At 39.6% G+C, this 25,041-nt stretch overlaps 1 protein-coding gene across 1 annotated transcript in view; it reads right to left on the bottom strand.

Moving 5' to 3' along the window:
- Positions 1-21,602, bottom strand: part of LOC138811666 (zinc finger protein 182-like) — an 89,899-nt gene extending 68,297 nt beyond the window's left edge. The window contains exons 1-4 of the mRNA XM_069999368.1: positions 21,389-21,602; positions 15,336-15,394; positions 12,402-12,528; positions 11,115-11,204 (exon numbers count right to left, since the gene is read on the bottom strand). Coding sequence (XP_069855469.1) covers positions 11,115-11,204; positions 12,402-12,528; positions 15,336-15,394; positions 21,389-21,602 — 490 coding nt within the window. The remainder of the gene's footprint in view (positions 1-11,114; positions 11,205-12,401; positions 12,529-15,335; positions 15,395-21,388) is intronic.
- Positions 21,603-25,041: the final 3,439 nt, after the last annotated feature.

Below are 25,041 nucleotides of genomic sequence, written 5' to 3'. Positions count from 1 at the left end.
TATGAAATGGTTATTTTATTGTACTTTTGATTGGAATTTTTCTCATGAGTATTGATACTACTTTTATATGTTAATCTTCACAATAAATTTTTTTAAGAATGCAAAAACAAGAGAAACACAGAGTAAGTTCTCCAGTGGATGTAGGTAGCAGTTGCTGCAGAGAGGGTGAGCAGACATGGTAAAGGAGAGGAATATGGTTTGATAAAAGTCTATTTGTGTATGTGTGTCTATGTGTGTGTTTGTGTGTGGTGTTTATCAATGAAACTTGCTGACATGGGGATTTTTGTTTTCATTTGCTCATTTCATCTTGTTTTTGTTGGTCTTGTTTGACATTCCTGGGGCTAGAACTCAGGGCTTGAAAACTGTTCCTGAATTTCATTATGCTGAAGGCTACCACTCTACCATTTGAGCTACAGCACCATTGCTTCTAAGGGTATTTGGGGGCTGTTGTTTTTTATTAGGTACTAAAATTTCAAACATAGTGTTCCATGCCTGCTAGGCAAGTACTTTATCACTAACACACATTGCCAACCACACTGTTTTAAGAAAGGAGGCAGGCTGGGAGTGTGGCTCAGTGGTAGAGTGCTTGCCTTGCATACATGAAGCACTGGGTTCCATTCCTCAGCACCACATCAGCAGAAAATTCATTGTGACTTATCACCAATGAAATGCCGGAAAACTAGAAGTGACATTCTGGCTGGAAGTGGTAGCATGCAAGCCTTTACTAAAAAGCATAGGGAATATACCAGACCCTCCCTGAGTTTAAACCCCACAGCTAACAATTGAAAGAAAAAAGAAACAATGCCAAACAAAAACCTAATTACTTGTTCATTGCCTTTGTCCTACTTTTCTTTGTAGTTGTAACTAAATACTTCCTGTCATTCCATTTTCTACTTTCTTCCTTTCAATTTGGGAGGTTGAACCTTCAGACTTGCACATGGAAAGTGGATCCTACAAAGCAACCTATTCTTTATTCTTTTAACATAAAAAGTCTCCTTATAGGACAGGGAAGGCAGCTAAGTGGTACAGTGTTTGCACCGCATGAATGAGGAGATAGGTTCTATTCCTCAGGTTCTCATACACAGAAAAAGCCAGAAGTGGTGCTGCGGCTCAAGTGGTAGAGTGCTACCCTTGAGCAAAAGCAGCTGAAGGACAGCACCTGTCCCCTGAGTTCAAGCCTAAAGACCGGCAAAAAAAAAAAGTCTGCTCATTTAAATTAGTCAATATTCCTCTGGAATTTAAGTGACAAACTTAAAAGTGACATAAGTTCACTTTCGATAGCATTGTCCTCCTTTCCAGAGAGTTCAGGGACAGCACACAGAAGAGACCCTAGGCCTCTGCTGTCATTTATAAACTAGCTGTTGTACAACATTAAGCATCAACACATACATTTCTGTTCTTATTATTTTGAACACAATGGGAAATGTAAGGGTTGGTAAAAATAAGTGAAGGAAACCCTTCCTTTTCACCTATTTATTGTGATAGTAATGGATCTATTTTGCTGTGCACTCAAGTCCCACACTTGTCATTGAATTTCTCTCTGAACTACTTTTCAATTTCTTTTCTTCTTAGGGCGCACACATTCACACACATCCTGAAGAATTTTTACTAGTTCATCTAACAATGTTTTACTACTAATTCTTCTAGTCCTCAAGCAATTGTATCATCTACATAGGACAAGACTATTACATTAGGTCACTGACTGCTCTGACAGGTCCCTGTGTCAACAGTCAGCCCTGCAAGAAACACGTGTGCACCTTGGCCCATGCTGCAGGTGCCATGCTGTTCTGGTGGTGGACTGATGGGGAGCACATACCCTGCTCTGGGCTTCTCACTCCTGTCCCAAGGGGCTTGCCAGGTTTGCCTATTGCATGAAGACTTTGGCACTGCCCTCCTCTCCTCAGCTGGCTTATTACCAAACTTTTCTTTCCTGTACCTTCCATTTTGAGTTCTGGCATAGACCATGAGCCCACCCAACTTCCACAACATCAGATGAAGTCTCCACATCAAACTTTTGGTAACAATCATTTAAGTTAGAATGCACATATAAGGTTTTGGCTGGGTTTTTCTCAGATCCCATATACAAGTGAGGCAAAGATGGTTGGCTGTGGATGCTCCAGGTAGTCATCTACTCAAAGTACTGAGACCTCTATAACAGGGACTTCAAACAAGGGTGTAAATGATCCAGAAAAATGAAAGAAAAACATTTAAAAGAACTTCTCAATTCATTGAGGGAACAGAAAAAATATACACTTAATGTTAAGCTAATTATGGGAGGAAAAATGACCTAGAGCTGGACAAACATAAAGATATAAGTGCTCAAGATAATGCAAGAGGGCCTTGGGTGGTCCCTGAGGGTCTAGTGAAAATCCTATGATAGCCTTGTTCAGTACCCAGTGTGTTCTGTATCCCAGCTTCTGTCCCTTCCAGTCACTCTGAGGTGCATCATTCCAGGTTAACCTGAGGAAGAAACAAGGGCTCTCCTAACATCTTGTTCTCTCATTGGGATCAAGATTGCTTGGGAATTGGAGGTTCTTGGTTAAATACTGAGATCTCTGGAGAGCAAACTCTTCAGGGTCCTGACTTTGATTCATATTTCCTGCCCCTGCTGATGATATCAGAATTTTCTCTAAAATAAATACGACTTCATTTGTATACTTTATCCAGTAACATTCACTGAATGGCTATTGAAAATAATCTAATTTAGAGCTACAATCTTCATACAAAGGCAGAACTCTTCTAAAGCCTAATTTTGAAAAGGGCTACAGGATGAACCATGTGGTAGGACCCTTGACATTCTGAAAACTTATGTAACTTGACCCACTCTTAGTGATTGTGTCTAGGGTGAATATGTACCTAAGTCATGGTTCACCACTTCTCTTCTGAGGACATAGCTTTTAGAATGAGCTGAAACTAAATATCCTGTCATTCACCCCTGGGAGTGGCCTTGAAATAAAGTGCAATCAGAAAGGGAAAACAACAAAAATGCTTAAACACATTTGAACAGCTCAGACTGAAAATAATATTTCTCCTATATCTATATGCACACAGCACGAGACCACAGTCTTATCGTTCAAATATATTGGTATTCTGGAACCTTAAATCATCACTACTTGATTCCTTCTTTTCTTGTGATACTGTTTCAGGGATACTGAAATATGTGGTCATATATTATATGTTGAGATCTCTCTTTGAAGGTCTCATTCTGCACTTTACACACATGGACCACATTGTCCTACATAGTAACTTGAACCTCTGCAAGGACCTATGAACTAGTCAGAAACATAAAGGTATGCGCATGTGGGTTCACATGAAAAAAGATACCAATCTATTCGTGACAATCTATCAGACATTTCAATATCAACTTCAATTGAGGTCAATGACTATACAATATGGAGGACTTTAGGCCTTCTCAGGAATGGTAACTTTACTGCACGAGGGCCAAAGAACCCATTTTACAAAATATCTTCCCTGGCCTTGGAGTGCTTTCTACTCAGGCCCTGGGTACTGTCCTTGAGCTTTGGTAATAAAGGAACAAAAGTGTTGACAATCTATCAATTTTATTCACAGCACTACTTGTGGGAAATTTGGTGATAACTGGCGATAACACTCTCACAGCTATTCCTACCTAGTTTGCCTTTCAATTGTGATCTTTAAAGCTCATCCTCTTGAGCAACTAATAATTCACATGTGAAGCATCAGTGCCCTGTTAGATCAGGAGATCTTAATTTCTTGATCCAAGCAGGACTCATGGTGTCCACATAACAGGATATAAAATTCATAACATCATATAGCCATATGCAAAGTTCCTTTTGCAATAACTTGGTAAAAGACTGTTTACCTATCATTCTGTAAACTACATTCAAATGCTTCCACTAAATATTTGGAAGAATGCATTGTTTGCACAGATCCTATTATTGGTCCTCAGGTTGAATTTAGGGACAAAAATTTGTGAGGCTTCCTTTACCTTCCGTACCAGATGCCCTTTCGTATCACTGAATTTTCACCTTAGGGTCTTGCTTCTCTGCCTTGGTCTTTTGACACACTAATTTTATAATTACATATCACAAGTAGCAAACAAGATAGGCACATATAACCAGAGCCACACTTTTATTGGCTAAGATACCATTTTCATGAAGCTTTTGCATGGGATACCCTACAAATAATATCTAATGTCGGCTTCCTGAGTTGCTAAGATTCCACACATGAGGGAGTGTAATTGCTCATTTTTAATTGCTGGTCTTAAATTAAAAGAAGGATAGGGTACATTACCAATTCAATGAGCATTAAGTCCCTTAAATTGTGAGTTCAAGCAAAGAGTTGTCCACATGATAATAACAAAATAATAGAAAACATTAATAAAATGTTATCATCAGGCATACTTTAAATGAATGTGGTATGTTGATTCATAAATTGAGCTATATAACAGGCCAAGGTAGGACTCCAGTCTGTGAACCATACCTTCTCAGAAAGCATCCAGTTTGTAAACGTGGGAGAATGAGCTATTTCCAAATGGATGGTGTGTGTGTGTGTGGGGGGGTACAAGTAGGAAGGCCAAGGGCACAGGTGCCTCCCAATCCCCCAATTTTTTTGACTAGTCCTCTGTAGATAAGCAGAAGTGTTGGGCTGGGAAGATGGTTCAGTGGTACAGTGCTTGCCTTGCACGCATGAGGCCCTGTCAAATCCCCAGCACCAAATAAGCAAAAAGAAAAAAAAAAAAAAAGAAAAAGAAAAAAAAAAGCTGGAAGTGGTAGAGTGCTAACCTTGAGCTGAAGAGCTGAGGGACAGCACCCAGGCCCAGAGTTCAGGCCACACATCCATATCCCTCCGCCCCCAAAAAGCAAAAGGGTGAACAGTGTGACAGAAGGGTTTCAGCTAGCAACTAGCTAAATCTTACAATGTGAAGTCCACTGTCCTTTTCTTGTACATGGAATCATAGGCAGTATTTAAGGATTCTCTTTGAACAATTAAAATAAATACTGAAATTGTTGAAGGCACAGGAAGCATGAGGTAAAGCACTGAAGGAAACCTCCTGTTACCAGCGAGAGGTTTCTTCAGAACAGCCCACAGAGCTCATGCTTTGATTCCTAGCTTTTATGGAGGCCAAGATGAAAGAATCAACTTTCAAGCCAGCTCTAGCTGGCTTCAACTCAGTTCCTGAGTTCAACACCTCATATGGCACAAAAACATTCCTTCATGAAAGTGTGAAAGTAAATAGGGATACAGGTGGACCCATTGCAACAATGAGATGTACAAGTCGTTATGTCAAAAAAGGAAATTTACAACTTTGGTGGGGGGGGACAGGGGGGGTAAGCGGGGATGATTGGTTTGGGGGGGATGGGGACGAAGGGAAGGGATGGGAAGGGGAAACAAAGGAAGAGGTTACAATGCTTGATAAGAAATGTACTCATTATATCGCCCATGGAATTGTAACTCCTCTGTAGAGTATTTTCACAATATAAAATTATAAATTAAAATTAAAAATAAGAAAGTGTGAAAGTAGAGCTCTTCATGTAACCAAACAGCTCTGGACATATCTAGAATGACTGGCTTATATAGGATCTGGAGTCTTGGTCTTGGTTTACTAATTAAGCACTTTCTGATGTAACAGACATATTTTGTAAATGCCTCCAGGATATCTTTAATTACATCACTATACTGTGGCATCTATCTTGGCTCTAGAAATTCTAATGTTAGGTCCACCTTTGTGTTTCTGTAAAAGAAGACAGTATATTTGATGGAAGCCACATTTTAGAAAATGGAATACTGCAGTGTTTATTACACAGCTAGCAGTCTGCAAGCAGCCTGTAGTAACAAAGACTTGAAGTCCACAAATACACTTAGACAGCTTGAAAATAGGACAGAAAGGAAAAAAAAAGAATAAAACCAACACCAAGAAACCAATCAGCACCAAGAGAGTGTTGAATTGGAACACTAGGATGACCAGAGACAAGCCAGGGGAAAGGACACCGGACATGATCACAGAGACATGTGGCATTGTATCTGGTGCCACTGCTTGTCAAGCCTAAATAGGACCTAAGCAGGAGGCAGGTCTACAGGAAATTCCAGTCCCAGGCACTAGACTAACAGACTGAGTAACATATCAGCCAAATGCTCACCCCTGCTTCCAGGAAACCAGACACACCCATCTGTTGGGTGGCAAGTGATGTATGTTGTCATTTCCTTCCCCGAGCATAAATACCAGACGGCAGACGCCACCAACCACCCTGTGGCCAATAGCACACCAGCCACACCTGACTTCCTTACTTAATATTACTGAATTATTAAATTAATTTACAAAATGTTACATCCTCTTTATCATTTTGTAAACAGTTAAAGAATTTGCTTTTTGTAAAAGCCATTTTTCTTGAGCCCCAACTCTGAAAGAAATATTCTCACATTCACCAAAAATTAAACATTCTTCTTTTGAATAGTTTATTTCTTCCTTCTTCCTCACTCCTTCCCTTCCTCTTTCCCTCTCTCACTTCCCTCCTTCCTTCCCTTGTCTCAGGGCCTAGAAGTGATGCTGTAGCTCAAGTGGCAGATGGTTTTATGTTTTTGTTAACTTCAATTTTTGTGAGATTGATCAATATCATTTTGTGCCTGATTATTTTCCCTAATGTCATATCTACATTTGCCCTCTATGAGATAACACAGGCATGACACATCTTCCACACTGGTGTTTTATTATAGCTTACTCAGCAGAACTTAATGGGCTAAGAGTGAATCAATCACAAGTTGCTCATCACCAGTGATTAAATAAAGAAAAGATCAAGCACTGAAGACACTTTGGGGTTCTGCCCCAAGGAAAAATGCAGAGACTCTTGTCTTTATTTATCAACCATATTTTTTCATTTGTTCTTTTTTTTTTTTTTTCGTCCAGTCCTGGGGCCTAAACTCTGGGCCTGTGCACTCTCCCTCAGCTCTTCAGCTCAAGCCTAGTGCTCTACCGCTTGAGCCACAGCACCATTTCCAGCTTTTTTCTTTTTGCTTATGTGGTGCTGAGGAATTGAACCCAGGGCCTCATGCATGCAAGGCAAGCACTCTACCACTAAGCCACCTTCCAAGCCCTCCACCATATTTTTTTTAAATATATATTGTAGATATACTATATAGATTCGTTATACCATTATATGAGTTAGGTCATGAATACATTTCCTATTGAGCATTGTTACCCCTCCGAGAAAGACTTTACTACTATGCATGTACTGCAATAAGGACTAATATCTTCCATTAGATCTTCCATTCAGAAACTGAACTGGAATAAGTTAGGCCTTTGTACTATAAGGCATGGATCACACATACGGAGGGAGACTTAAGGGAGCAGTAGAAAAATGGTTGTTCTCATGTTCTTGCCTCCAATCATCACATTCTTTACCTATCTATTGTTCCCCTAACCATTTTGGAGATGACCTGAATCCAGTCCCAAAGGGCCAGAGCTCATGTTTCTAAGAAGAGTTTATCAAATTACCCTGACACACCATTCCTTAGTATAAAAGACACAAGTTAATAACTTGAATCTCTGAATTACTTGTTGTGATTGGTTGTTTCCACATGCTTTGGATAATATTGAAGGACACCATATCCACTCAACACGATGAGAGGATGAGAAATGTTGGCTCAAAGAAAGCTGAAGAGTGAAGAATGGTTTCCCATCATACCTAGCTTACCTCTGCCAGGAAGCATTTCTCTATATAATTTATAGAGGTTTTCTGACAAATGTTTTCCTACACTGGGCTATTTTCCTGGGTGAATGTTTTACTAATTGCTAAAGGACGGCTTCTGGTTGAAACACTTCCTCTCATGTTTATATTTATAGAAATTCTGCTATGTGTCCCGGTCTCTGGAACCTGTACAGATGTGACTTCTGGCAAAATGATTTCTATACTCATAATTTCTTTCCTGTCTATGCTCTCACATATGCTCAGGATTCAGTTCTGATTGAAAGTCATTTCACATAGGTTCTATGCACTACTTTCTTTTCTCCTATTTGAGTCAGTTCTCTGATGAACATGAGGTATTCCTTTCTGATCAAAGGATTTCCACATTTGTAATATTTGTAAGATTTCTTCAGTGTGTGTGTTCTATGAACTTGGGTCCATGAATACTTGGTAAAAGACTTTCCACATTTGTTACATTTGTATTTTCTCATCTGTGTCTGTTCTCTGATGCAAACTGAGTTAGGACTTTTTCTTGAAAACCTTTCCATTTATTTTTCCTATATAGGATTTCTCTCCTCTTTGTGTGAGAGGGTGTGTCTCTGTCTGTGTGTTTTGTGTGTTCTGTGATCAACCCTGAGCTGTGTTTTCTAGTTGGAGGACTCCACATCTGCTATATCATAAGGTCTCTATCCTGTATTGGTTCTTTATTGCAATTTCAATTTTCTTACAGATCGAAAATTTTGTCCATTTGGTACAATCCTAAGTTATTTCATTTGTGTGAATCAACTTATGTGTATTAAGCTGTGACCTCCAGGTCTTTCCACACTGGTTGCATTCATAAGGTTTCTCTCCTTGTGTTCTGTGATGGATGTTAAGGTGAGCTTTACAGGTGAAAGAATTTCCATGCCTGCTACATACATAACATTTCTCTCTGGTGGGTTTTTTTCTGATGGACAGAAAGTTGTATGTTCTGGGTGAAAGACTTTCCATATAGCTTACATTCATAAAATTTTTCTCCTGTTTTTGTGCTCTCTGGTGGACAGTAAGGTGTAGCTTCTGGCTAAGACTTTTCACACATATGACATTCATAAGGTTTCTTTCCTGTGTGTCTTTTCTGATGGACAGTGAGGTTTGACCTCCAGGTGATAGATGACATGCATGTTACATTCATAAGGTTTCTCTCTTGTGTGTGTTGTCTTGTGGCCAGTAATGTATGACTTCTTGGTGAAAGACTTTCCACACCTGTTACATTCATGAGGTTTCTCTCCAGTGTGTTCTCTGATGTCTAGTAAGCCTTGATTTCTGGGTGAAAGACTTTCCACACATGGGACATTCATAAGGTTTCTCTCCAGTATGTATTCTCTGGTGAACAGTAAGGTATGCCTTCTGGGTGAAAGACTTTCCACACACATTACATTCATGAGGTTTCTTTCCTGTGTGTATTCTCTGGTGTCTAGTAAGATATGCCTTACAGGTGAAAGACTTTCCACAAATGTTACATTCAAAAGGTTTCTCTTTTGTGTGTGTTCTCTGGTGAACAACAAGCTTTGGTTTCTGGATGAAAGAATTTCCACACACATTACATTCATGAGGTTTCTTTCCTGAGTGTGTTCTCTGGTGTCTAGTAAGATATGCCTTACAGGTGAAAGACTTTCCACACACATTACATTCATGAGGTTTATCTTCTGTGTGTGTTCTCTGGTGGACAGTGAGGTTTGACTTCCAGATGAATGACTTTCCACACAAGTTACATTGAAAAGGTTTCTTTCCTGTATGTGTTATCTGATGGACAGTGAGACTTGACGTCCAGATGAAGGACATTCCACACAAGTTACATTCATAAATTTTCTCTCCTGTGTGTGTTCTCTGGTGTCTAGTAAGGTATTCCTTGCAAGTGAAAGACTTTCTGCAAATGTTACATTCAAAAGGTTTCTCTTTTGTGTGTATTCTCTGGTGGCGAGTAAGCTTTGATTTCTGGGTGAAACACTTTCCACACATGTTACATTCATAAGGTTTCTCTCTAGTATGTGTTCTCTGGTGGACAGTAAGGCATGCCTTCTTGACAAAAGACTTTCCACACACATTGCATTCATAAAGTTTTTCTCCTGTGTGTGTTCTCTGGTGTTCAGTGAGGCTTGACTTCCAGTTGAAAGACTTTCCACAAATGTTACATTCATAAGGTTTCTTTCCTGTGTGTGTTCTCTGGTTGGTACTAAGGTTTGACTTCCAGGTGAAAGACAAATCACACATGTTCCATTGAAAAGGTTTCGCACCTGTGTGGCTTTTCTGGTGGACAGTAAGGTGTAACTTCTGGGTGAAAGATTTTCCACACACATTACATTCATATGGTTTGTTTCCTGTGTGAATTCTCAGGTGCACAGTAAGGTATGCCTTACAGGTGAAAATCTTTCCACACATGTTACATTCATAAGGTTTCTCTCCTGTCTGTTTTCTCTGAGGGATGATAGGGTATGTCTTCTCAGTGAAAGACCTTTCACATTGTTTATATTCTTCAACTACAGAAGGCACATGAGGACTATATGCAGCACACATCTTACCAGGTTCACTGAAAACACCCATGTTCTGACATCCAGTGACCTTTTCTATCCTCATCCCTATGGAGTTCCCATTATTGTTAATCAGTTCTGACTTCTGTTTTGAGCTCAAATGAAAACTTCTTATAAGTCTCACTTTTTCCTCCCCTGGGTTACTATTCATGACTGCTACTTCAGAGAGATATTTATTGTGACTTTCCTGACAGGTGCTAATTTCATCCTCCATTTCTGGGACATCTAAAATGAATAACAGGAAAAAAGACAAAAACATAAATGAGATCCATAAATTCCTTAATGTAAAGGTATTTTCTCACACTCTGTTACAAGATTTTCAAATATCAAAGCATTCCTTTATGCAGAATATATATTTTCTATGCAATGTAGTAATTAAGAAAGTAGTACTGACATTTTACAATGGAAAATAATGTTTTTCTGTGTTTCAGATTTTTCTTTTTTTGTCAAGGAAATATTTACTCAAATTATTCATCTATGTACTTTTAATGCTTCCATTCTGAATCTCACTCTATGCACAGCATAACTGATGAGAAATTGTCACAGCAGAGGATAGCAGCCCTAGCAAATCCTATTTTCCTCCCAACTTCATAATACTAGTTTAAAAGAAAATGAGATCTCCTTTCTACATTTTTTATTGTCTTTTTCTCTTTATGAATGACTTCTCTACAGAAAAAGAGAATTGCTAACATTAACTACACTGGCACACCAAATTCAGTTTGTCTCCACGTGAATTCTGGATTTACAATTCCTTGAGACAAAAGATCACCTACTTTTCTGCTACACATGACTCAGGCGTACAAGGAATATTTCCCTCTAAACATCTCAAGATAAACAGACCAATAGGCTCTGGACCAATTATCACCTTCAAGATGCTTTAACTCACCTGTGAAATTCTCTTCTGAGTCTTCTCTTATCCACGGATCTGTACCTTGCTCCAGCTTGACAATCAATTTAGGTTTAGGAACACAGAGGCCTGTGATTAAGCAATAGTGGAGAACTATTGTTCTTGCTGGGTCATCATTAATAGAAGGTTGCAGACATCCTGCTCACAAGGTTGCTCCAAAATCTGGTTTCTCAATTGTTTTATTTTTTGGTGGGTGGGTTCTGTTGTGGGGCCTGAACTCTGGACCTGGGAGCTGTCTCTCAGCTCTTAAGCTCAAGGCTAGCACTCTATCACTTGAGCCACAACGCCAATTCCGGATTGTTTTATGCTTATGTGGTGCTGAGCAATCAAACACAGTGCCTCAAGCATGCAAGACAAGCGCTCTACCACTGAGCCACCTTCCCAACCCATGGTGTCTCAATTCTAACAGCTCCATGGTGGACTTTTCCCCAGCTACGCATTTATTTTGCCAATTGTGTGGCTTGAACTCAGCTATTTTGCTCAAATCTAGCATTCTACTACTTTGAGTCTTGGCTACCTTTCTAGTTTTGGAATGGTTAATTGGAGATAAGAGTCTCATGTTCATTTTTCTACAGTTGCTGGCTTCAAACCAAAATCTTGAGATTTCAGCTTCCAGAGTATCTAGGATTCCAAGCTTGAAGCAATGCAACCTATGTCAGGTTTGGCTTACAAATATACACTTTCACACTTTCAACTACTGATTTCCAAATCGTACTGACAGTAGTAATATATATTCTTTCTAGACTGTACATCCACCTATAATAATCACCCCAAGTCTGGGAAGTCAGTTTCCTGTTAGTGGATCATCGTTTAGAACTTTTGTCTAACTACTAATTTGCCTTGTTAAAGAATGAGAATAAAATTAGCTCCTGAGTTACATACAATGAAGTTGAAGTTTCCCTTAGGAAGAAATGACACTTCCCATGGACTGGAATCTTTTTTTTTTAAACAAAATGTAATGGTCCAAAGGCTTACACTTCTAACCCTACATTTAGGAGGTAAGATAAGAAGAGGCAGGCTTGAAACCAACCTGGGATGGAAATTCAGACTATACCCCAAAACAAAAGCCAAAATGGTGTTGTGGCTGAAGCAGTAGTGTGAAAGGCAAACAATATCAAGCTCCCAGACCTGACTCTGGCTGGCTTTTATACTAGCAGTTTTTTACCTGGGAATGGACTGGAATATTATACCTAAATAACATAAACAGTCAAATGTCTACTAAAATAAAAGCACTTGTTCTTCCAAATAAAAGTGACCTTTGCTCACCCAAGGACATTAGGTTGCTATAGATCTCCAGCATTACTTCTCTATAAAGGTTCCTCTGTCCAGGATCCAGATCCTGCCACTCCTTCAAGGTGAAGTACACAGCCACATCATCAAATGACATCAGCTTCTGTAATGGCACATTTCCATCAAGAAATTAGACCTAGGTCATGAGAATTCCAATCTGGAATTCCATTATGATGCAGGTATGTTTTTATCTTACATAAAATGTTTGCAGCTGGCTGTGTTATCTTTTAACTGGGAAAATTAAATAGCAAATTAGAAATATTTGACAATACATAAACCTGGCCATTAAAATACACAGATTTGCAGGGCACCTGGTGGCTGATGCCTGTAATCCTAGCTATTGAGGAGGCTGAGGTCTGAGGATCAAGGTTCATGGCCAGCCCAGGCAGGAAAGTCCATGAGACACTTATCTCCAATAAACCACCAGAAAACTGAAAGTAGCACTGTGACTCAAGTGGTAGAGCACTCACCTTGACCTGAAGAACTGAGGGACAACAACCAGGCCTAGAATTCAAGCCCCAAGAAAAATAAAAAGTTACAGATTCCCTAATGCATGCAAACACATTTGTGCTGCTAGCAATAGAGACAAGATAAAAACTCTAAGGAGACAATAATCTGGCATGATGACATTAAGCCTAAGGAGGTGTCTAAAAATTATATTATTATTTTTGATAAAATTTTAGTACATATCAGCATAAAAATGAATTAAACAAATATTTTTTCTGCATTTACATATACTGCTTCACCATAAATCCTATTTAGACCTTCTATTAACAAGTACTCTCATAAGCAAGCAGAACACATTCAGGATATCACATGGGATACAGAACATACAACATTACTAGATCAAGGAAAAGCAGTGTCCACATGAATATTTAAAAACAGTAACAGTACTCCAGAAAGTAGCTAATGATTTATTGAACCCTTATAAGACTTGATTTAGTTCCCACATAAAAATATCCTAGGTTCACCATGATTGGTTTAAATACTAAATATTGAAATGTGGTCATAGATTCCCTGATATTTCCTTCCTATGTAAAAAAGAACTGCTATCATGACGTTTTGTAAACTTTCCCTACATTCTACAATACAAAATATAGGTGGGAGGAGAATAAAATGTTCCTTCAGAAGATTTACATTTTAAGAGATCTTCATGGAAGGTGGAAGCAAATTAATATAGGCTCAAGGAACACTCAAGATGACAAAAATGATAAATATGATCAAATGCTCAAATGTGTTACATATTTCTTAGTCATTTCTCCAGTAGATCCCTAAGGATACATTTCCCCTTGTGTTAGTTAATAGCGAAATTCCTCAGAGAACAAAATCAATTCCTGAGCAAACATGTGGGAATTTGCAACAAATGATATTTCTAATAGAGAAAACTTCCTCACTGTATTTTTTTTTATTATCAAAACTACCTATGTTATACGGGCAGTGAGTGAAATATTTAAAAGTAGTGATATGGAAAAACAAAACTGAGTACCACGACAAATAAAGTTAGACCAAAGATAACAGAATCAGGTGAAATCAAATTTTCTTGTAGTTTATCAATTGGGGGAAGGACGTACTTTTCTGTATGGAACTCTGAAGTTGAGCTGATGGGAGAAAAGTTTTGAAAGGTTGGAATTCCAGCCTGACAGAATTGAGAGCACTGAGAGCTGGCTGCAGAAGGGTTAAAAGAGAATTCTGGAGAGGGTTAAGAGACTGGAGTGCAGGCCTTTTCCTTACTGTTGGAAAGATAGCATCTGAAACTGAGCTGCTGTTCACCTTGAAGGCTAGGTAAGGTGAACTTCATGTCTGCATTTTCTCTGGGCGCCGGTCTTCTGTCTCAGGAGAATAAGGAAACATGTTTTCCTCACAACCTGTTGTTGCTCAGATTGTAATATTAATATAGATACTTCAATTTTGCATGTTATCAATGGGAATCTTCCCTGTGTGAACTCTAGGTACTATGCTAGCTTGCTGACAACCAGAGACCAAGTGCCAGAGAGGCTTCAGAACCCTGGTTTCCCCTAAGTCTATCTGTTTACGTTTTTGTGTTTCTCTAATTTTCTTTGTTTCTGGAATCCTGTAGAACTCTCTAGTCAACAAATTTCCCATATAGTGGGTAAGAATAATGCCAATCCTAAGAGCCATGTCAGCAAACTAAAACTAATCACTAAGAAAAACTAGTTTCCAGATAGATCATTGAAGAAATGAAAAAACTGAGAGACATATGGAGGAAAGAGAGAATCAAAAAAGTAAGAAAAAATTATTCAAAGATAGATACAAAGAGAGAGAAAGAGAAAAATAACCAACACAAGTGAATAGAAAACCAAAAGTAGAGAGAGATTATAGAGGAAAGAAATCTTGTGAGGATACTTTAGAAAACAAACAGGATTTTGTAAAAAGACCATAAAGTTTAGCAACAAATATAGCCTCAGCTTCAAGTAAGACCAAGACCATGAAGTAGTCCAAGAATTATATATGGAGAGTAATTTAAGGACATATAGGTTAATCATTCCTTAAGAACACATGAAGGTGCATATGACCACATTATTTCAGCAATTCCAGGAAAATTTCATTGAGATAGTTTAATGTTACTGGTTGCAATCTACCCTTCACCTTCCATGAGATGTATCCTGCTCGGTGTCACTACATCACATAACAGGTATGACTACATGTTATGACAAGATGAAACCTAGACATTCTGAAGCCAATCTTAATTCTACTTAGAAAGAATATAACCATTTAATCTGCTAAACCTACAAGTAATCTTTATCTCCTAATCTACATGCCATCTTTTTCTGATTTATGAATACATTCCTGAGGCTGAATCTGTGTGGTTGGTATTGTTTGTTATTCTTGGAAATCTTTAGGTTCATAAAATGGAAAGGAAAACAAATGAGAAATTAAAAAAAAACTCACCAGAGATCCATTCATTCTGTCTTGCTGCTGACAATAAACAGAAGACTCTGGAAGCATGGCTGGGATATAAGGCAAATGACATATTCAGAAATGAATCTGTGAGATTTGGGGTCCAGAATTTTCTCTTGCAAACATGATACATGGGCTGCAAAACCATAAAGCTGTCTTAGAAGAATCTTTAATTTCTCAGGCAGGGCATTAAAGTCTCCAGTAAACCCAATCCAGTCCCTTTCCTGGTAGATAGATATTATTAAACCAACTAATTTCTATGTTTATGTACACATTAAATTCGAAAAAAAGGAATGTTTCCACAAATATTATTGAATACTTGAAAGCAAAAACATCACATTTCCACTAAAAGTAGTTATTACTGAACATACTTCGGGATGTAGGAACTGCTTTTTTTAATGCAAAGGTATCCTAGGAATCCATTGGAATTTGTGTTCTACCTCATTCATTTACATATTTAAACACCAGGGAAAGCATGTATGATGTAACTCAGTAGTTTTCACCCAAAGTTAGAGAAAAAAATGTATGCAGAATATATTTCTTGTGTTAAAATATTTCAACAATGATTGTCAAATGGCACATTTCACTGTACCCATTGCACACATATGCAAAGACTTGCAATTTCCATTTAACATGCTTTGGTCAAAGGGACAAGAGTAAAGATGATGTAAACCCAGGTTTGAGAAGTCCCTAATGTTCATTTCCCTAAACAGTCTTGAGAAGAACCTTGGCCATCCTAAAATACTCCATATAGGAGTGATATCACCTGAAGATAAGCAACATCTACAAAGCATACAACCTTGAGTAAGACATAATTATCTCAAGTTTTCTTCTGTGATTTTTTAAGGCCAAATGTTCCTGACCAATACTTTCTGAACTACCAGGCAAAACCAACCAGTAAGAGCTAGCATTAGCAAATCCTTAGATCGGACATTTAACATAAGTTTACATGATTACATACTAAAAATAATAGTGGTAACAGGCTGAATAAATTAGCAAGAAGAGGATTAGGGATTACTACATGAATAGATACTTTCAGTCCTAACAATTACCCCACCATCCCACACCACAGCCTCAGGTACCCTGTGATAATTATGCTCTGGCTTATTCCTCAATCCAGTGCATCACAATTCCTGGAAATTAGTTCAAATCTTGCAACAACACAAAGTGATTGACAGTGGTGTAGGAAAAGAGTACCACGTGAATCTGGTGCTCAGGGAAGTATCAATAATTTTTGCATAAGGCAATGGATGCTAGCAACATCTTCCCCTTCCTGTGCTTTTCTGCTTCTTCCCTCTAGGGCTTCTCAAAATTGACAAGGTCTGTCCATATAGGATGGCAATTGCTATTCATAGTGTGCTCTGCTTCATACATTGCTAGGCTTCATTCCTAAAAATACAGGACCAGCACTCAATACTCCAATATCCCATGTACAACTGTCTCTAGAAACAGAGTCATGTACAAACACTTGTGAACTCAAGCCAAGAGATTAAAAACTCAAGCCAAACAGATTAAAATATCTCTAGGAGAAACAACACAGAAGCCCCAAATACAATTTCAATGTAAGAGGACTCAAGGCAGGCACACACCTCACAATTTCACTAGAATTCTTCCTGTACTCCTCTTCCACCTGGGCAAAGCCAATAAAGTCACATGGATTAATAGAAGAATCCCTTGGTCTTGGAGTACAAATGCACAGCTCTTGGGCTCTCCTTGTCTGCAGAATCACCAAGCTTGCTCTCAGACATTTGGGAACCATTTTCTTGCAGCTCAGGGCCCAGAAGCTAATGGCAGCACAAGCTCCTGAACCTCAAGCAAATTATCAACCCCAGACTGGAGAAAAACATGGAGGGGAAAGCGGGTGCTTTGGCTCAAGTGTAAAGCTCTCCTATCGAGCTGACGAGCTCAGGAACATTGCTTGCAGGCCCAGAGTTCAAGCCCCACCAACGACCAAAAAAACAGAACCAGAAAAAGAAACCCATGGAGGATAGAGTCCGGCAACAATCCCACAGTTCCTACCTGACATCAGTTCCAAAGCCTGAGATTCCTTCAAGTTACAGCTCCCAAGCTCCACTGCACAGAGCTGGGCGCCTGCCTCCTGGCTCCCACCTATGAAGGCCAAACTTTACTTCAGGGCACTTCCAGCAGCAAGGCAAAGGAAAAGAACCCAGAAGGGGCAGACTTAAAACGCCCAAGGTTGGCGGGGAGACACATGTGCAAAAGGATCTCTGCGCCACTTCCGCCCTCCAAAAACAAAAACAACTCAGGACTTTCAAACCAAAAGCCCTCCACTGAGACTACATTTCCCATAATGCTCGGCGCCACCTTGCTTCACCTCTGCTGAGAAGAGTGCTTGAATGCATTGGGACTTTTCTCTCCCTGTTGTGGGAGCTAAGGTGAGTTTCTTCTTCAAAACCACTGTTTCCTTCGTGAAATATTGTAAGGCCAACCAGAAAATGGATATACATGGGGAGAATTAGATGCATTGACTTCTTGGAACTTAGTTCTAATAATGAAATTGAGGTTTCTCATACCTTTCTTTTTGTTCTATGCCTGTGTTCTGCTGAGTGTAAATTATATCTCTGTTTTGCTTTACATTGTTTAATACCTCCCCTCTCCGCTACAAACATACTCATAGACACTGAACTTATACCGGGTCATTTTCCATTAGTGTAATGTACACACTGGCATAGAATAAGAAGATGGTTATGTGGATATGCATCATAATCCTTCTGTTGATTTGGATTTCACAAAATCAAACAATTAAGTTTCCTGAAAATCCCCAATTCTATCTATTAAATGAAAATGAGTTTTTGGCTGTTTCTGAATTTTGCTTTTCATTTAAGGGTTTTATGTTTTTTCTTTTTCTGTTCATCCTGAGGCTTCAACTCAGAGCTTGGTCACTGTCTGTGAGCATTTGCTGTGCTCTACTTGGATTTCCTTTAATAATTTCTTCAGGTAACTAGTGAAAAGTTTCCTCACAGGGATTCTTAAGAGCATGGCACATTTCCCTGATTTTCCTACAAAGAGACTGATTTGGGGGTCAGAATGAATGCAGGTGAGTAGAAGAGTGAAGTTTAGTGTAGGTCTATTTTGATGTGAATCTTAATCATTTACAAACCAGTCTGCTTTTGTCTTTTCATTTTGCATGTGAAAATCTCTTTACAATTCTTACCTCTTCTCTGATCCTAACAGTTCCTCTCAGTAGCTTTAGGCTACATATCTAGGGGACCTCTGACTTGTCTTCTCAGACCTTATCCATTAAGCTGTGGAATAAATGTTTGTCTTCTTCCACAGTGTCATCAGAGCACAAGCAAGACTTCTCTGGGACACCGGGATAATAATTAAGGAGACAGAAAGATGGCTGATGGCACAATTCTGCTGTATTTCTCAAATGCTTGTATAAAATAGGTCTAGGCACACTCTGCCAAAAAGTGCAAACAGCACGCATCTTTCTTCATTCTATTTCAATCTATCTTTTCCACCAAAGCCTCCCTTCACTTAAAGCCCCAGGCCAATCAGCTAGAACACACACTTTCTCAAACCATAAAGGGCAAGGACTTGCAGTCCTGAGGGTGGGAGTCAATGGCCCTGAAGCCTTTGTTCAGTTTGCCTGCTTCTGGCAGGCACCCCAGTGTCTGCAACAGTCTCCCTCTCTCATAATCAGAGATCCTATACTTGTCTCTTAAATGTTTATTGTGATGTTTGTTAATCCTTTACATGCACTATAATTGGGATAGTTTGGATTAGAAACTTTCCCGTCTGATATTAGTGCTCTAGAGTATGGATTTTCCATGACTCTTTTTTGGACCTGAACTAATCCTCATTAAAATGGGAATCAACGGGCATATTTGGATGTATAGACTTCACCTAAAAAGCACCTCTAATAATATAAAGAAAACCTAATTTCATCCTGTAAAAGTCAATTCCTGAGAAGCAAGGAGAAAAGGATCAGAAAGAACTGGAGTACTTCCAAGATTACATGTGAAGTTTAGTTTTCATTGTTGAAGCCTATATTTCTGATGCATTTATTTATTATTTTATCCTTTTTTTTTTTTTTTTTTGGTTGGTCATGGCACTTGTACTCTGAGCCTGGGAACCAACTTTGAGCTCAAGGGCTCTCCCATGTGAGCCATAACACACATCTGGATTTCTAGTGGTCACTGGAGATAATGTCTCACATGTTGTTGACCAGGCTGACTTTGAACTGGGATCCTCAGGTTTCAGCCTATTGAACAGCAAGGATTACAAACATGAGGAACAGCACCCAGCTTACATTTCTTGTGTTTTATGTCTCAACGCTGGGGCTTGAACTCAGTGCATGGACACTGTCACTGAACTTCTTTTGCTCAAGACTAGCAGCCTACTACTTGAGTGACAATTCCACATTTTGCTTTGCTGTGTATGTGGTACTGAGGACTTGAACCCAGGGCTTCATGCATGCTAGGTAAGCATACTACCACTGCTGGGGGCCTGCCACAACACCAGCAGTGCTCCAGAAGCACAAGGGGATTATAATGGAAGAGACAGAGACCAGACCAATGATGAATCTCTCTTTAATTCAGAAATAACCTTAGCTATAGACTCTTTGTATATCTGTCCAGTGCTTGCATCACTGTTCTAGGACTCAATGTGGCAACAACTGCATATCATATGCATCCTTCCTCATTCTAGTTCAACCTTTGTCCACCAAACTCCTACAGGTAAGGCCCCAGGCCCAGAAGCTAAAAAGAACACTCCCTCCTATGAAAAGGGCAAGTACTTATAGCCCTGAAGGTTGTAGTCTGGGGTTGTGGAGCTTCTGCTCTCACCTTGCCAGCTCCTGGCACCTCTGAGTCTGCAACAAGTCCTCCTTTTTATTTTGTAAATTGAGCAAGTATCTATCAGCCTGAACCTGGAAAAAGCAGCACATCTTATATCTCAGGAAAAATGGAAGAAAATGAATAACAAAACAAGAAACAGGAAAATGCTTAGAAATGGTAAAAGGATTGCTATTTCCCAGGTTAAATCCCTGCAGGTAGTGGAGAACTGATGTAGCTAAGTCTGCAGGGTGTGCTACCTGTAGGGTGGAGTGACCAATATCAGATTTCTGACCCTGAAGCTCCATAATGTCTAAGCTTAATTTATCAAAGGAGGGTTGGGAAGGTGGCTCAGTGTAGAGCGCTTTCCTTGCATGCATGAGGTCCTGAGTTCGATTCCTCTGCACCACATAAGCAAAAAGAAACAAGCCGGAATTGGAGCTGTGGCTGAAGTGGTAACCCGCTAGCCTTGAGGGGAAGAGCTGAAGGACTGTGCCCTGTCCCAGAGTTCAGGCCCCATTACCGTACCCCCCCAAAAATTATCAAAGTACTAGATTGCTCAAATATGTCACTGGATATTGGCCAAAATCTTATTTCCACCATATTTAAGAATGAGAACACAGTTGTACTAACCATTAGCATGGCACATCATTTTTTACCGAGTCTTTAGCACGTCTACCTGATTATCAACATACATCATTGCTGTTTCCAAATTATAAAACATAACACAATCTTTTTATCTAAGCCCACCTGCATCCCAGGGCACCAGAAACATATCAAGCCAAAGTATTAACATGTTATGTTGTACATATGGTTTGGATAAGGTTCACAGCAGAATCAGTAGCACTAGCAAGAACATTTAGGGTAGCAAAAATGCTGGCAACCAATATTCCAAAAATCTGCAGCAATGGCTAAGAGCCTATAAACCTCAATAGCAAACAGAGACCCAAACTTATTATACCATAATGGTTATATCAACAGAACAGGCAACATAAGTTAAGGTGATTGCATAGTAACCTCAGAGTATTTATGCAGTTAGTGAGAACACAATTGTTCCTGCTAGAGGCATCAAAAACCACCCCACCCTTCAAAACCATACCTAGCTCAACTACCAGTATGTATGGATACATAGCACAACCTTGCACAGTAAATGATACAAAACCATGAAACAGGACATGTTTCTGACACAGAGGTATGGAATGAAGAGAGGCATTATTCCATAAGACCTCAGCAGCAGTCAGTTACAGATGTCAGGGTGAGCTTGTCCAAACAGACTGACAAACATGGGGGCCAGCAAGGTACCACTGATCATGTCATTCCTCTGAGCCCAGTTGTGCAGTGCATTTTGGTAGACTTCCACCAGCACAACAGTAGACAGGATGTGAAATCCACAAGCCCTCCATAATCTACATGCCCTCCATAATGGTGGATCATCACAAAGACAGGAATCTCTGGTCATAGTGAAACCCAAGAGGGGTGTACCATATCTCCTGCCAAAGGAATTCTAGAAGTGTTATGCATAAGCTCCATGTTTTCCATTCATTCACCTTTTCCTCCAGAGGAAGTCAGAACCATAATCTATCCGTGACTACCTTAGCATACTTGTACCTGTTACCTCAGGATCAACAACAGTCAATCATAGAGATGAATGAAGAAAGAGGATATAATATTTGTATAGCAAATAATGAGACTTATTCTGTGAGCAATGAACAATTCAAAAATAATGTAGGAAGTAAATTCTATTTATACTAGTACAATGAACATAATGCTTAGAAATGAATGTTTGAAAAATGTACCCTTGAATAATGAAAACTATGTGACACAGCTAGTCTAGGAAGCACTGATTTATACCTGATCCCTATCTCCTTGCCTCTCAGAAACTTACGTTTTACTTTTTCAGAAAGAAAGTATTATTTTTGCTTCATATTTTATAGGTGCTCCAAAGTTGACATCTGTATAGCCAAATGTGCCTCATGATCTCCATTTTCATGAGGAATAGCTCAGGTCCACTAAAAGAGGCATGGGGAACCCATGCACCGGAGGACTGAATATCAGGTGTGAATATTTCCTACACAGTCCTTCCCAATCATGATGTGGGGAAAGGATCATCAACAATCTCAACAAATACTTAATAGACAAGCTTAGGATGTCTGATATGAGGGAGGGAGGCAAAAGATTTATTCCACAGTGTAATGGATACAGTTTGGGAAGACAAGTCTGAGGACCCCTAGCTGGCATTTCTAGCATGAGAGAACAAGTAGAAAATAAAAACAAAACAGGATATGCAAAACAGAAAAGTAAAAACAGACTGGTGATCAAGCTTTACATGAACATAGACCTACCCTGTACTCTATCTCCACCCATGTGCACCCTAATCACCATAGACAACCATTCTTGGAAGAGTCTTGGAGGAAGAGTACCATTTTCTAAGAAACCCCTGGAAGGAAACTTTTCACTAGTTTCCTGAAGCAATTAATAAAAGAAAGGCAAGTAGAGCACTGCAAATGCTCACAGACAGCGCCCATGCTCGGAGTTCAAGCCTCAGGACCAACAACAAAATGAGGGGAAAAAACTTTTAAAGGAAAGGCAAATGTCAGACACAAATAACCAAAAACTCCTTAAATTTTCAAAGATGGAATTTGGGAGTTTCTGGAAAAGTAAGGGGTAGAGTTTCACCAATCTATTTAATTCTAAGATTATAAAGTATGTCTACCTTAAAATTCTGCTATTTTCTTCACATATATATATATATATATATGTATATATTAAAGAAGGGGAAAATGATCCCAGAATCAATCAGCTAAGTGTATGTAAATACCTGATTTTGTGGCTTGAACTCTGGGCCTGAGCTCTATCCCTGAGCTGTTCAACTCAAGGTGAGCTCTACACCACCTGAGCCACAAAGACACTTCCGTATTTCTGGTGGTTATTTGGAGAGAAAGCTCAGGAACTTGCCTGCCCAAGCTGGCTTTGGACCAGCATCCTCAGATCTCAGCCTCCTGAGTATGTAGGATTACAGGCAGGAGCTACTGGCACCCAGATGCAAATACCTTTTTAAACTGAGAGGAGAGATATTCACATTTTTAAGGCAAAACAGCGACATAATTTATATTCAGAAGAACATACTTTTTGAACAAAAACAAAAGCAATAACCATGGAGTCTCATAACCTCAATTACATTAATAAAACTAAGAATTAAAAAGCCAAATTATCTAATGCTCCTAATACAATTCTTTGTGTTGGTTGATCTCACAATGTTTCAGGAGGTAAACTGATTGTTCAAGAAGAAACTCACCTTAGTTTCCCACAGCTGGGAGAGAAAGGTCCCCATGCATCCATGCACACTTAGGACCCAGTGTCTGGTGCCAGTCCAAACCCTGTAACAAGCCCACTTCCTCTAGTTGAATGCATCCTGTTATGGGGCACAGATTCTTTGAAAGACTGCAGGGGGGCTGAGGTAAAGCACTTGATTCTCCTTGGCTGCCACTGTTGGTGGTTTTAGTTTGCAAATTTGGGTTTCTTTCCTTTTGCCTTGCTGCTGGAAGTGCTCTGAAGTACAGCTTTGCACTCCATAGTCAGAGCCAAAAGGTAGAAGCCCAGTGTCTCTTCTTCGGGGGAACTTGGGAGCTGAAACTTGAAGCGATCTGAGTCACCAGCCAGACTCTGCCTTTAGCATCTTTCCCAGGCTCAGAGTTCAGGCCCCACAACAGACAAAGAGAGAGAGAGAGAGAGAGAGAGAGAGAGAGAGAGAGAGAGAGAGAGAGAGAGAGAGAGAGAGAGAGAGAGAGAGAGAGAGAGAGAGAGAGAGAGAGAGAGAGAGAGAGAGAGAGAGAGAGAGAGAGAGAGAGAGAGAGAGAGAGAGAGATCTCCTATATACGTATTCCAATTCAATTGTTAAAATATAATTTGAATACAATACAATGACCTTGATATATGTGTGCTTGTCCTGATTCTTCAATTCAAGGTCTGGAAACGGACCATGAAATTATTTGGTTCAATGATAATGTTGTACCAATTAAGCCACACCTCCATTTCCAGCTTCTTTGGCTATTTTATTCGAGATAAGACTCTCTGACATTCTTTTACCAATGGCTTCATTTTGTGATCCTTGTAGGGATCCTTCAGGTGCATCCCAGGGGACCACAAGTAGGCATAGGAGAAATTATAAGGTTTACTAGAAGGACCATATTTCCCAGGAGAGGGAGCACATGCGTGTGTCTGTCTTCAGGTAGCAACAGGAGCTGGGGAGCAGGAAGTTAGGTAGATACATGCTCAGGTAGGTGTGGGTAGAGGGAGGGAGTGGTCAGCAGTATGGAGGGAACTGTAGGTCTGGGAGGAGCTCAGGTCTGGGTGGAGCTGAGGAGCAAAGGTGGGGATAATACTAACTTTCCTCAGATCTCAGCCTTCTGAGTACCTAAGATTACAACCATTAGACATGAGAGCCCAGTTACAATGTTCTCTTTAAAATTCAGACCATATTCTAAAAAAATAATATGAAACAGAAAACTTGACAATTTTAAGGCAGGATGTTCAGTCACTAATGTGGATAAGGACAGTGCAAATCCCAAAACAAGCAGAAAATATCCCACTTTGAAATTTGTAACACTCCTCATCTTAAGTATTGTGAATATGAACACTTAGCCTATAATAAATTTACTTAGATTTCTCTCTTTTTGTGGAGGGGTCTAATCGTGGGGCCTGAATTCTGGGCCTAGGTGCTGTCCCACAGTTCTTCAGCTCAAGGTTAGCCATCTAATCAATTGAGCCACAGTGCCACTTCTGGGTTTTTCTTTTTGCTATGTGGTGCGGAGGAATCCAACCCAAGGCCTCAGGTATGCACGGCAAGTGCTCTAGTACTGAGCCACCTTCTGAGCCCCGCTTTAATTTTTAAAAGAAAG

Source organism: Dipodomys merriami, unplaced genomic scaffold, assembly GCF_024711535.1.
Source record: "Dipodomys merriami isolate MVZ:Mamm:240054 unplaced genomic scaffold, mDipMer1.0.p SCAF_547, whole genome shotgun sequence".
Classification (NCBI taxonomy): domain Eukaryota; kingdom Metazoa; phylum Chordata; class Mammalia; order Rodentia; family Heteromyidae; genus Dipodomys; species Dipodomys merriami.
This window is presented reverse-complemented; position numbering and strand designations above follow the sequence as displayed.